General features: G+C 42.1%; 1 protein-coding gene across 1 annotated transcript; it reads right to left on the bottom strand.

Moving 5' to 3' along the window:
* Window positions 1-1,728: 1,728 nt before the first annotated feature.
* Window positions 1,729-14,077, bottom strand: XRCC6 (X-ray repair cross complementing 6). Its single transcript, XM_051637044.1, has 12 exons — window positions 13,865-14,077; window positions 13,646-13,755; window positions 13,017-13,155; window positions 11,378-11,632; window positions 10,425-10,608; window positions 8,831-9,017; window positions 7,410-7,578; window positions 6,157-6,318; window positions 4,693-4,822; window positions 3,949-4,049; window positions 2,908-3,021; window positions 1,729-2,209 (listed from the first exon to the last, which is right to left on the bottom strand). The coding sequence occupies exons 1-12, from the start codon at window positions 13,950-13,952 to the stop codon at window positions 2,013-2,015; spliced, it is 1,836 nt and encodes a 611-aa protein (XP_051493004.1). The 5' UTR covers window positions 13,953-14,077; the 3' UTR covers window positions 1,729-2,012.
* Window positions 14,078-14,154: the final 77 nt, after the last annotated feature.

The raw sequence follows: 14,154 nt of genomic DNA, 5'->3' as shown, positions 1-14,154 counted from the left end.
ACAAGAGCAGAGGGGAGAATAATATTGTAATGTTTCCACAGAGGCACTAACTTTATCCTTTTAGTAAGTACATCACAAGCAGAAGAAACCAGCTCACAAAAGACTGAAGAGAATGCATGTCCGTACATTTTTGTAAATGGCTGATAACTAATAGCCTTGCTGAAGTGAGCTTAATGTGAAGAGTTTGGAGTCCTTTGTAGGAAGTTTAGAAATGCTGCTGTTCCCCTCTACTGATGCTGACTGTTGAGTTAGTTGTGTTTAAAACCACAGCTTTGCAAAGGACTTGTCTTGTTGTACCATACCAAGACAGCCAATGTAAGACAAAGCACATAAGGAGCAGAAATAAAGGATTCTTGAGCAAGCAAAACTGTCTTTAATTTTCTGCTCTGAAGCCTTCCATCACCATCCCTGTTAACTTCTGCTTAATGCAATAGTCTGCTTAAAAAAAAAAATAAGTCAGGAGGAAGATCTAATAACCTAGACAAAACATGTCATAATCATCCAAAGCCTGGAACATCTTGTGCCTGGAGGTTAGCAAGCCAAGAGGTAAGAAGGGCCTTTGGAGAATGGAAATGTGCAGAATGAAGGAAAGGATAGTCTTTTTATTGCATTCAGGTCTCACTAAGACAAGCATTTACAGTAACTTCTTTGCCAAAGGGCAAAATAAATTGATTGCTTAAATCTTTATTAAAAATAACTACCCTAATGCTGATTGAAAGTATAACAGACTACATGGCTTCAGTAGTGCAGAGCTCAATGTGAGAGGAGCTGCAGAGGTGGAAGTGAGCTGCCTGCTGCCACAGCTGGGCTGGTCACAGTGCCAAGAGAGCATTCACAGCTGGCTCCAATACATGTGCTATGCTACAGCATGGGCATGACCTTCATAGATGACAATTCAGTAAGTTGCCCAACATTTTGTGTGCCAAACGCAGGAATCGCTAAAACCACCATGCAGACCAAAATGGCTACTTCATGTATCCCATGTTTGCATCCTGTAAGGCAGTTTAGCTAAACTATTAGGACTGTGTTCTCATCAAGGGCAATGACTTGCACTTAATCATCTTACACTGCAAAACAAGTGCAGTATGCCAGACACAGAAGTTTAAAACTGAAACACAGGCAGCCCTAGATGCAGCCTCCATGGATGTGACTAAAATAAAAAAGAAAATGCTGCAAGTAACAAAGGCACTCTCCACAACTTGCTTCCTTTTTTAAAAAAAACAAACAAAAAAAAAAATCACACAGATTTGAGTACAGAAGCCTGCACAATAAACTGACTCATACTTGCAATAGAGGTGGAAAAGCTCTATGCCATCTCAGTAATTTAACTGGTCAAAGTGCTTGCTGCCTCCCAGGGAATGTGGCTGGTTGTTTTTTCCTTTTTCAAACCAGCTTATAGTGCAGCTCTGTGAAATGCTAGCTAGCTTTGCCCAGAGGACTGGCTACTGCTTCCCAGTAATGATTTTCTCCTTTATGATGTGGGGGTAATCTTTTTAATGCCAATGCTGGAAAAGAATCCCATTGGGTTACACGTACTGATATTGACTGGAGTCGTGGAGATTAGGAGAATAATACACCACATTTATACCCTCTGCTAGCACACAGACTTGACCTGCTCCTTCAATTCACGTGGTGCCATTAACACAGACCATGCAGTTTTCTTGCTCACATTGAAGTGAGTTTTGCTGTCTGTGAAGCAAAGGTGGTATAGCCAGTGTTGCAAAGTAAGAAGTGCAAAGTAACTTTTATTTAGAAACCAGGAAGGCACAACTGTGTTTACTTGCCAGTGGGTGACCTGAGTGAGCAGGGAATTAATTCTGCCTTTGGCTACTGTGAACAGAATCAACTTTCCAGAGATGTTTCACAACTAAGAGTAACAAGTTTCTCCTCTCCTGAATTCAGCAATACTTAGTTGCCTTCTCCTCCCTAGCAAGATTAAACAGACACAGCATCCACATAAGACAACTGAAACTTGAAGCAGGCAGAAGTCAACCAGGGCCTTCTGCTCCAGCTCAGCGTTCAGTAAAGTATTCAGTTAGCACGTCCATGAGCTCCTGCTTCTTCCCCCCACTCTTCAGCCCACAAAGCCTGCATGCATCCTTCAGAACTAGTACAGTGAGCTTGCCCAGAGTGCCATTCAGCACATGACTCCGCAGCTCTTCTTTTGAAACTTCTACCTTGGGCCTCTTCTCAGTTTGACCATCAGAATCTAGAAAGACAAATTTGAGATCACCAGGATTTTGAAGTTTCTTAATAGAAAGATATCAATGTTTCTTACACATACCACAGTTAATGGGCATTATTAGCACATGGTACTTTTAAGAGCTACCTACACACTCACAGACCTGTTCCCATATTCTGTTTTATGAAGTAGGCATCACTCACCATGCAAGTCGTATACTATACTTGATATGAGTGATCTCAAACTCAAGTATAAAACTGTGTTCTGATGGGCAGATCACCCCCAAATTAAACTTTTAAGGGATTCTCATCTAGACAGGAGAATACAACTATTCCATAGGGGGATCAGCTAATTCACACTCCTACTTTACGCAGTTTCATAGACCGCCAAACTACATGTGTACTTCAGCATTACTTAGACATTTAGCCCTTAAGATGCCTAGTTTGGACTTGCTAAACAGCCCATGCTTAAAATTCTGCTTCCTCATCAAGAACACAAATTGAAAGCATAAACGATTTTACTACTTTATTGTAAAAACCTTCAAAGTTATTAATGATTATATAAATAATAATAAACAAGTATTGTGCAGTAATTTATCCAGATGCATAAAGAGTAATTGCACAAGCAGTGTGTTTAAAGTATGAGACAAACTGAAAACACCAAAGCCTCTAAACAAATAACAGTGACATCACATCACATTGCACATTTGCACTGTCACTACTTGCCTTGCTTTCGCTTTACAGCCTTCCCATCAGGATCATAGTCAGGGGGATAAACCAGCTGCTTAAACTCCTCCACCAGGTTGCCCAGCCTGCGGTCCATCTCTTTGGCCTTTGGCACTGGCAAAAAAGAAAGATTTGGCCTCTCAAAAACAGAGTGATCACAGGAAAGTCCAAAGGAGGTCATCACCAGATACAACTGAGCTTCTGTAATGGCTAACATACAAGTGTCTTCCAAGCATACAAAATGCAAAGACCTATGTTGTGATACACATGAGAAATTTGCAGCTCTGGGTAATATAAAACATTTGAATTGCACATATGTAGTGGACTAGCACACATCCCTGAACATGAAATATATACACAGATGTGTAAAATTGACACAGTGGAGCTGATAGAGAAGATCTGCCTGGCTGCACTGTTACTGAAGTCTAATGTCAGACATTTAAAATACAGGAGGTTACTATCTAAGGTTGTGAGTGGTCTGAGGCAGAATAGCTTGTTTCTGTCCGGTATTTGTATAATATTTAGTACGGGGACCTAGATTATTTGTTAGGTATCACACCAGAAGGAGCAAGTAGTTACTCGAACATCATTCCTGGAGTATAACTTGAGTTTTCAAAAAAGGAACTTATCCTTCAGGAGTAGGTTTCTATCCTTTGTCAAAACCTTACACGTAAACTCTCAGAGCCACAAGGTGGCATCACTGCCTCCTAGCAGAATTATTCTTAAAGTAGTTCTGCCCATTTATCAGAATGAAACATTAATTAGACTCCTGAAGAGAGGAATTTCAGAGAAAACATTTGTCACCATAGAAAAAAGGTGATTCAATTTTAATTTTGGAGGGTAAAGTGATATATTTTTCCTTTATTTTCAAGGTGATAGCATTAGAAAGGAAGGTTTCAGTATTTCAGAATGGACACATCTAGAATTCTACATCTTGAAACGGCACATAACTAAAACATTTTTTAAAACATGTGGTTTTGTAGTAGCACATCTCAAGAGCCCCCTACCCCACCTCCCTTCGCACCCATCAACAAGTCTCACTTGTAAGATCCTCGGCTTGTTCTGGTTCCATCATATCCAGTGCCAAAGCCTCCAGATTCCTGAAGTGCTGCTGCAAAACTGGGTTCTCAAAGCTATCAGGCCTGCCAAGAAGACAGACAAGACACTTAAGATCTGCCACCAATCTACTTCAAAGTAAAACTTCCCTCTTTCCCACATAACAATCTATCACATTGGAAGAACTGCTTTTCCTCTTTTCATTTTACCTGTTGAATCACCATCCCATCATGCATCAACCACAACAGAAAGCTGTGTGAGACAGAGACAGTGTCATTCTACTTTAATACCAGTTATGCTACTTTCCACATACCTAGAAAAAAAATCTCGTATAAAAGCATTCCATTAAATTTACCCTATCTATAATGAAAAAGGGGTAACAACTCACTCTAAAGCGCTCTAAATTAAACAATCCCAGTGTAACCTGAAATACATTGGCAGAACCACAATAAAAAAAATGTGATAACCTCTGCAACAAATGACCACAGCCCAGAGAACAAGAGCAATTCTATAAAGAACTCCAGAACGTGCTACGCACTGCACATGGTGCCTGGGTCTTCAGAGTAATTAAGAATGAAGTCTGGACAAAGCTACTGTAAAGAGAAGCAATTTGCATCAAAATCCCACCTTGCAGACACCACAGCTGAACAACTTAAGAAAGAGAGGAAGCAACAGTGTTTTCTTCCCTGTGTCACCCACCAGCACACAGTTTCTTTTATCTCCATGTACCTGTACTTGAATCGGAGTTTTTGAACTATTTCCTTCATTTTGTCCACCTGCTCTCGACTGGCTGGCACCTTCTCTGTAAAATCAACATTCCGTTTGTCATCTGCATATGGCAGGAAAATGATGTGGAAACCTACACAGAAGAGAAAGAGCAGAGAACAGTTATGCAGAACCATTGCTTCTAAACAATAATTGATGGGAAATACCAAGGTGCTTATTAGCTAGGTCTGAGGACTCCCCAAACTAGCTATTACATTGCAGTAAACAACAGCAATCCCTACAGTGTGACACTCAATCCCAATCTCAACGTATATAATCACATCACTAATGGCTTTTTGAAAGATAAATGAATGCATAAATAAGAGCTCAAAACTTGTCGCTCACTTTTTACAGATATCAACTTGTGAACCTTCCCCATCTCTCACTGGATACAAGCTTGAAAATGGCTTGTTTGAAAACTGATTTAATGCCCACATTTTATTTTTGAAATGCTTTACATTGTACACAGTGTTACTCCCTTACTTTACATCACAGAATCACAGAACTATTCGGGTTGGAAAAGACCTTTGGGATCACAAAGTCCAACCATCATCCCTACTACAAAGTTCTCCCCTAAACCATATCCACTAACACCACATCCAAATGACCCTTAAACACATCCAGGGATGGTGACTCAACCACCTCCCTGGACAGCCTATTCCAGTGTCTGACCATTCTTTCTGTGAAAAAAATTACCTAATGTCCAGTCTAAACATACTCTCTCACAGCTTGAAGCCATTCCCTCTTGTTCTGTCGCTAATTACCCGTGAGAAGAGAGCAGCACCAGCCTCTCTACAGTGACCTTTCAGATAGTTGCAGACTGATGAGGTCTCCCCTCAGCCTCCTCTTCCTCAGACTAAACATTCCTAGCTCCTTCAAGCATTCTTCACAAGATTTATTCTCTAGGCCTTTCACCAGCTTCATTGCCCTCCTCTGTACTCGCTCCAGCACCTTGATACCTCTCTTGAATTGAGGTGCCCAAAACTGGACACAACACTGCAAGAGTCTGCTTGATCATTCCCCACTCAGCCACTATGGTATGAGGTTCAGTTTGTGAGATTATTTATTCAAGGCTTTAAAGTGTACCCAAGAATACAATAACATGCAAGGAAAAACATTCTATCTAGTCAGCAAACAGAAAAAAAGGCCTTTAATGTTTAGGTCAGTTACTTGAATCTGCTAAAAAAAAGGTAGGAGGCAGGAAAATACTGTAGTCATGTTACACCTGAGCAAGCACTGGTGCAAAGGGAGTTTTAAAGAGATCTAACATCAGATGTTTACAAGGACAAAATGGAAGAAAAGGGATGTTGGAAAGCACCCTCCTCAGTTTTAAGGGGAGCAGCACCAAGAGTATTTTCACGCAATACAGGAGGGGATCATGCTGACTGCATCCAGTTGTGCAGGAAAAGGCAGCATCTCTTCCCATACCTGGAGGAGCTGTCTGCACTTTCTGATCATCCACCTCTTCCTCCTGGGGAACCAGGGCCACAAAGCGAGGGGGAGTGTTGCGGCGGGCAGTGTATCTGCACAGGGCCACCACCTCCTTCTCCAGGCATTTAATCAGCAGGGCATTAAACAGCGTTGTACTCCCTGCAAAGTAAAGATTGTATTGGTCAGATTCACAGCTTTGCTCTTTAGTTCAGTATTGTAACTCTGGATACTACAGTTTCAATACCTGTTACTTCCTTGAGATGCCTGCAATACAGTAAAAAGCAATTTTTGGAAGGGGAGCCCTCAAGAAGATGTTAGTATCTCTCCTGACCAGAGGAGTGAGGGTTCTGGTGAAAAAAAATAAATCACTAGCACCTGGGAAATGAAATACAGTTGAATACTGGAAACAGGTATCTACAAAGCCTTTCTGGTCTGGTGAGACACCATAGTAGCAGCACATCATAGGAACTTTTGCAGAAGTAACACATTAAGGCTTCAGACTGCAATATTCCTTGAGGTGCACAGTTGCTTTGTATTTTACCAGATATGGTAAAAGGTGCTTGGAAACTCTTAATCTGGAGAAATTAGTGTAAAGGTTCTTCTTTAGTCAGATACCGCAAAGCATCTGGTGGTAATAACTCATCTGTCTTTATCCACCAGCAGATTGATGAGCTGGAGTTTTTTCTTTACTATTGTAGCTTGGGATGCATTAATGATGTATTTCTAGATAAGCAGACTTACACGTATACATAAAAAGGGGAGAAAAAGCAGTCCGAAGCATCCTCTCCTCCTCTTTACAAACACACAAAGTGTTACTTCAACCATACTTTCTGAGTATTGTGTTTTCACTCCTACCCAGTAAGGACTTTTAAAATAGCAATTATCTTCACTGATTTTGGGTATTATTTTTGGTTGTTCATTTGTTTGTTTTTTAACCATCTTTGTGTTCTTGTCAGGTACTAGGATCCTTCAGTGCCATTAATGACAAAACAAAATATTTTGGGACTACATCTTCATAGTTTGATTAGCTGCTTTCATGATGAATGAAACATGAAGCCAAACCAGGTCTTTTGCTGTTGAAGAAAACAAGAAATAACTGCAGCTGAGAGAGGCACTTAATTCTATTAACATTTGAAAGTTTTTAAGTTAGACAAAGCTTTCACACTCAGTGATCCTCACTCAAACACACTATGAATCATCTGGTTACCTGAATGCAAGGTGGTGAATCTGCTCTTGCCATCATTACTTACCACTTACTACGGACTCCTCAGGATAGATGAACTGGGAGGGCTTGATGTGGTGGTGCCGTTTTAGCATTGAAAGTGGTTTGAAGCCAATCAGAAACAAGCCTGGAGACTCAAACCGTTTTATTTCTTCTGTTTCCTCTTTTTCCAGCACAATCTGGCAGTTTCCATATGTCTAAATCAGGGAAGGAAGAGCAGATAGTGGTGCTGCCAGCATAAAAACAACCTGGGGAGGGGGGCAGGAAGAGAATGCAACTGCTGTCTTCCACTATTGAAAAGAGGGCTATGGACAAGACAAAGCAAACTCTCATAATTACGGCACACTGAAAAGGCAAGTCACAGTCTGTGACCATTATCCCAAGGGGAATTCTACCTGGACATAAGCAAAACGCACTTTTACAAAGACAATGGTTAAACCTTGTGGCTCAAACGAGGACACCTTGGCACAGAGAAGCTGTCAATTCTCATCCTTGGAGCTCTTCAGAGCTGTCCCAAACAAAACCCGAGCAACCTAATCTGGTTTTACAAGTCTTGCTCTGGGTTGGGTTTGATCAGACATTTTCAGAGGTTCTGTTTGCTTCTAAACTTGCCTCAGCAGATGTACGTCAGCTACCTACTCCTGGCAGAAACAGTGACCAGGAACAATGCTTTTGAGGCATTGCTGGTACATCACAAAAATGAAAACATATTGTAGCCCAGCTGCTGAAGTTAAACATCAGGGCTTAATGCTCTGCCTTCTGTTCATCTCCTGTACTTAATTTCAATAAAGTAATGTCCAGTAAATAAACTTAAGTATAAAACAACAACTTCAAGAGCCTTTGGCATGGAAGAACACACAAAATGTGCTTGTGACATTATACCTAGCAATAGTATATCCTGCTTTGGAATAAGGATGTGCCTGATGAGAACATAACATTCAACCTACATCAGCTAAACTATCAAGCAGGAAGGCAAAGCAAATAACAAATTAACAGAAAAAAAAAACCAAAAGTAATATACCTTTGTTTGTTTGTTTGTTTGGAAAAGAGCTCCATCACCCTCCCTACTCCCATGATTCACACTTGTATGTTTAATAAAATGGACAAAATCTGTTCCTAATTAATCAAAAGATAACACCACTACTGGTGGTGTGTGATAGTACAAAGCCACATAAGGTGGTTCTGCCTTAACAGAAAGAAATTATCCGTGTTCCTGAACATGCCCCTACCAGAGGCCATACTTTCCCTTGACAGTCATGCCAGAGAAACAAGCCACTCTCACTCTGTATAGCTTGCAAAGTGACCAGGCTACCCCCAGGGGCACACAGATGTAAATATCTCGCCATCTGATCTTGAAAATGAAATAGAATTAAAACCAGCATGAGAATCAGCATCTCCTTCCACACATGACACAGACAGGAAGAAGCAGGCACATAATCAGTACGTTACCTGAGCCCTTTTTGTGTCACTTGGCAGGAGCAAGCTGCCTGTTTTTCCATTAAACATCCTTGTTTTTGTCTTAACTGGTTCATTAGTTTCCCGATAAAGCTTCACCGGATAAGGCTTATAAGCTTTTCGAACAAGGTTGTAAACACCAACAGAAAGTGACAGATCTTTGTTCAGATACAGATTTAACCTGTGTTAAAACAAACAAAAAAAAAGCAGATGCAGACTCCAGACTTCCCAAAGGTTGCTTTTGAAAAAGAACATCACCTTCTCAGATAACTTATGTTCTCTGACCTCCTCCTATTCTCCTGCCCCAAAATCCCATGAAACATACTGTTATTTCAGTTATAATCTCACTTGTATTAAAACATTATTGCAACCCTGTCACTTCTGGTCATAAAAATTATTTAAACACAAACTTGATTTACCATATTTCTTCCACCTTTATTCACTCTGAAGGGCAGCCATCATGGAAGCACGGAATTGTCAGAGTTGGAAAGGACCTCTAGAGATCATCTAGTCCAACCTCCCAGCTAAAGCAGGATTGCCTAGAGCACATTACTCAGGACTGCATCCAGGAAGGCACCCCACTGGTGCTTAGTGCAGTGTGACCTTTGAATTCACACAGCTGTTCACATAGAAGACAAATTTCCCAAAAGAACCCCAACAAGACAAAAAATAACATAATTTATGAGGAAAAAACCCAGAAGTTAAGAGAAAAAATCAGAAGTTAAAGTTTAAAATTGGAGGTTCTAAGAGCAGAACATTGAATTACTGTGAATGCTACTTCATCTCCTCTAAAAGGTACTACGGGTATGGGATTCCTCCTCCTCAATTAGAGAACTTGAGGAACATTCCCAGAAGAGGAAAATAAAGCTGTAAGCAAGAGCAAAAATGCCAGTGACAACAGCTCAGGTTGGGATTGATTTTTATTTTTTTTTTTAATTTATATTAAATAAACACTAGGCTGTGAAGTTCATTCCCTTACTGTGCTTCCACATCATTCTGCTATGAACTCAAATCATTAAAAAAAAAAAACCACAACAAAACACCTCACAACTGTTATGGAGTATTTGGTTCCAAAAATACTTTCTATCTGCTTTGTGAAGATCCCTTTAATCTCTGTTAGTACCTCTAATCTTTCAGTAGATCAGAAATACCAAGGCTGTGTACATGTACACCAAGTGCCTAGACAAACTATCCACGCACAACAGTAGGCCAAAAATACCTACTAGTCACATTGAGATGAAATTTTTCTAAATTAAGACTAGTAAGAAAAGCCTAATTTCAATCAGATTTCACTATAAACTAACCATGTTACATGTTGCAGATTTTTTGCAATGATGTAACATTTGAAAAATTATCATTTCTGGCCAAGCTCAATACAGATGTCACACAGAAGAAGAAAAGAGGCCCAGCTTCACTCTCCATCCAGGACAAATATCCTTGGAAGCTACAGAAGAAACACGCATCTTGGACTAAGGAATTGAGGAATCTAAGCACTGATGCATTTATAGACCAATCATTCCAGAAAGGGATGTGAAATGTAGTCTAAAAATAACATCAGGTGGATGAAATATCATAACTAGGCACAAACCTGCTTAAAGTCCGTTTCTTTGTCTCCTTCGCTCGTACTTTCTTCATGAGATGTTCCAGTTTCCCTGATTCCTCAGGTTGGATCCCAAGGTCCTCGTCCTCTGCTATGTTTATGATATCTCTGTAGAACAAAGAGATATCGAACCCTCCAGGCTTCTTCAAGTGCATCAAGTCCAAGATGATACCTAGAAACAGAGTAAGAGATAGGAGGAGGATCACAGAAACTGTTTTTCTCCTTACATTGGCATGCTTCTCAGCAATCTCCAATTTCTCTGTCTAAGCAAAGAATTTAAGCAAAAATAAGCTACAATATGTGAAAGTTTCTAGGGAAAGAGTCACAAGACATTTCTCAACTTCAGTCAAAACAACATAGCATAGAAAACGTTTCCTCTCTAATTAAGAAACTGGACAGCATTGTGTATGAAACAGCTCTGACGAGCTCCTATAAAGCATAATCTTATCTTGGGCATAGAGGGAAATAATGAGTCCCAAAATTTCCCTTTCCTAGTTAAAAGGGTTAACAGATAGAAGAAGCCTCACAGCTTCTAGATTCAGCATATCCGCTGAACTCTAGTCTCTGAGCTCAGGTTGCTGTTCTTCAGCTAATTAAAAATGGAGCCATCAAAGTAGTTTTTTCTTTTGTGTCAATTCTCTTCCTGGAAAACAGTGGAACAATGAAATAGAGCTCATTTTCCACAGCCTTCTCAAGTCTAGATCAACACTATCAGAGTAGAAAAAGAGATCCTAGAAAACGTTAGTTGTTGGATACCAGATTGGATAACATATTTTCTAATTTAGATTAGATACCAAATTTCTAGTTTAGAAAGTTTCAGAAAAATTCCCCAGTTCTGATGACTAAATTTTATTCCCACTACAAACTTACAATGCAATTAACATCTGCTACAAGGATACACTGCTTTTATTCTGCCTGAAATTAAAGGCGAAAATAACAACCTGTGTCTCTCAGATCACCAGCTCTGGTCCTGGCCAGCTTGGCTTTAGCACTGTCATTGGCATGAGGGTCATCCTCATTGGTGAAGAGCATGATCCTTTTGTGGCTCAGCCTGACTCGGACATCACTGAAGAGATTAGAGCAGGCCCAGAGTGCTTCACCCAGTGAATAGTCAGTGTTGTGGCCAAAGGTCTCACGGAAAAGCACTCGTCCTTCGTCTCCTCTGTATTGGTCCAGCTCTAGAACACGCTTTGCACCTAGGGGGGATACACATTAGAAATACTGAAAGAAGTACTGCAAACTCTTCTAAATATGCACCAAGGTCCCTTGCAGCTGATGTGTGAGTCACGTCCACTAGCACCTGCATGGCATTGCCCTTTCAACACCTGCTAAGACAATTGCTCAGCATAGCCTAACAGTTGCAATACTGGAAGCCAGTTCCCACTTGAGAACACCAAGAGGACACATAATGCCCTGGCATCAATGTAGGGTTTGTCCTCTTGGGGGAAGGAAACAGGCAGGGATTGAAGTATCACAAACATTCCACGCTGAATAGCAGGAAAGACATCAATTGCACCTGCTACAGAGACATGGCAGACTGCCATGCCACCAGAGAAAGGAGAGGAGCCTGAAATACATCCTGCATCTCCATGGCACATTGGGAAGGTGGAGAATTCCTCCCACTCCCTTGCCCCTCACGTCAGATAGAATCAGCCTAGAGGTCAGATGCAGCCCACAGATCACCACCTGGGTCACAACAATGTTTGGGGCAGGTGTTGATGCCAGAAAATGAAGAACCACCAAAGGCAGTCCTGCCAGCTTTCTGCTGTAATTAGTTCTGAAACTAGGAGAAGTCACAGTTCTTTCAGGAGAACCCCATGTGTTATTAAACCCACACCTCCTAGTTAAGAAAATTAAATCCAACCTCCTCAGAGATAAAGGCTACTACTGCAATCTAGTAGACAAAATCCCTCCGCAAGACTCTCTGCTGTCAGGGAATCTGTCACCACTAACATGCATTATTTGCATTCCTACTACCTTTTCCAACTCAGTAACTGGCACTTGTTACCAAGATAATGCTGGGTAATTCTAAGAAACTCTAAGAAAACAGAAGAGCTAAATTCAAGAATTCCAAAACTTATTATGAAAATGAAGAGATGGAACACCTCAAACAGGTTAACATTTTGGACAACCTGTTCTAGTTGACCCTGCTTAAACAGAAGGGTTGGACAAAATGATCTCCAGAAATCCCACCCAATATCAGCCATTCCGTGATATTCTCCATCAACTGGAATCCATGGTGCCTGTGCATGTAGATGCACTTTTCTGCAGAGCAGCAGACACAGGATGGGCTTTCAAGAGTTCTGTCGAGATCCGCTTCGGCTTAGCAGACAGCAAGTCAACCACCATGTTAAAGTAGAAGAAAAGACAGAGGGAAGGGACCTGAAACCTAACAGAAAAAGCTAAGCTCCTACTAAATTTCTAAGCATACAATAAATTCTAACATCTCAGTAACAGGAACTTCTTTTTTTATCTGATAGCTCTCTCTTTTTCAGAGAGACTAGTTATCAACAGTGCTCCTATACAGATTTCTTTACTCCATCTTTCTACATAACCTTCATAGTACATTACTGTCTTTACCTGGATTGTCCAGCTCCTGAAGAACGTAGATGTGCTTGAAATCTGCCGAGTTCTTGTTCTTTTCTGTACCATAGAACACGACACTCAACAGGTCCCTGTCACTACTAATAATTTTGTTGGTATACACATTCCGGATGCACTAAGAAAACAAAACAAGACAGTGCACACAGGCCAAAATGTGAAGAAAATTAGTTGCAATAAGGGTGCAAGAGTCTTGCTTTTAGCAATCAGCAGTTTATACAAGCAGACCCTCACAAACAGAAGAACCATAACAAAAGCTTTCAGCTAAATTTCACCAGGAGAATCTGGGATCTTGTTTCTCAAGAGATTTTTTTTTTTAAATATGCAGGCTTAGCTATTTTTCATTATCATTCCCTTGCTACAAGAAAGATCGACAAAACTAACATTCCTCAAACGCAGCACCGTTCTATAAACATATCCCTCGCGGAACTCCGGACACAGCCCGTCCGACAGATTCTCTTTCCACACCCACAGCCATTCAGCAACCCGAGGTCCTCGAGTCCCACAGGGACCTTACACCACAGGGCAGCCGGAGCGACGTACCCCGGAGGTGTCCACACCCAGGGAGGGTTTGGGCAGCCCCCCCGGGGCTCCCTGAGCAGCCTTACCTGGATGGTCATGTCGAAGGGAGTCACCTCGTCCCCGCCTCCCTCAAACATGGCCTTGGAGGCATCGACCAAGAAAATGAGGCTGTCCCGACCCGAGAGCTTGTAGCCCGCTGCGAAGCGGAGGGGTACATCGTTAGCAGAGGCTCCCCCGCGCCCGCTGACCCGCGAGGGCAGAGGGCCCGGGATGCACTCCGCGACGGGGCGGGGGTGGGCCCTTACCGACCGCCTCGGCCCCTTCCTCCTGCGGCTCGTCCTCCTCCCCCTCCTCCGGCTCCTCGCTCCGGTAGTAGGACACCCACTCCGACATGGCTGCCGGCGCGGCTCCGGGCCCCGCACCCCTGGCTCCGGGCCCCGCACCCGCGGCTCCGGCGGGACGGATTGGGGGGGGGGGGGGGGGGCGGCCCGTGACCCGCGCCGCGCCCAACGGCCGCCCAACCGCCCCGGCCCGGCGGAAAGCCCCGCCTCCCCTCCGCGCGGATTGGTTCCTGGAGGAAGAAGGCGGGAGCGAG

This window comes from Apus apus, chromosome 1 (genome assembly GCF_020740795.1).
Source record: "Apus apus isolate bApuApu2 chromosome 1, bApuApu2.pri.cur, whole genome shotgun sequence".
NCBI classification, from domain to species: Eukaryota; Metazoa; Chordata; class Aves; order Apodiformes; family Apodidae; genus Apus; species Apus apus.
The sequence above is the reverse complement of the archived record's forward strand: the minus strand, read 5'-3'. Positions and strand labels throughout refer to the sequence as shown.

What these genes read in the sequence shown, in the direction of transcription:
- XRCC6 (XM_051637044.1), bottom strand. Translation starts at nt 13,952, where the DNA reads ATGTCGGAGTGGGTGTCCTACTACCGGAGCGAGGAGCCGGAGGAGGGG. An exon ending in TGGTGATCTGAGAGACACAG is followed by an intron (nt 10,609 to 11,377) that starts GTTGTTATTTTC and finishes CTCTGTTTCTAG; the next exon opens with GTATCATCTTGGACTTGATG. An exon ending in TGAGGAGTCCGTAGTAAGTG is followed by an intron (nt 6,319 to 7,409) that starts GTAAGTAATGAT and finishes TTTACTTTGCAG; the next exon opens with GGAGTACAACGCTGTTTAAT.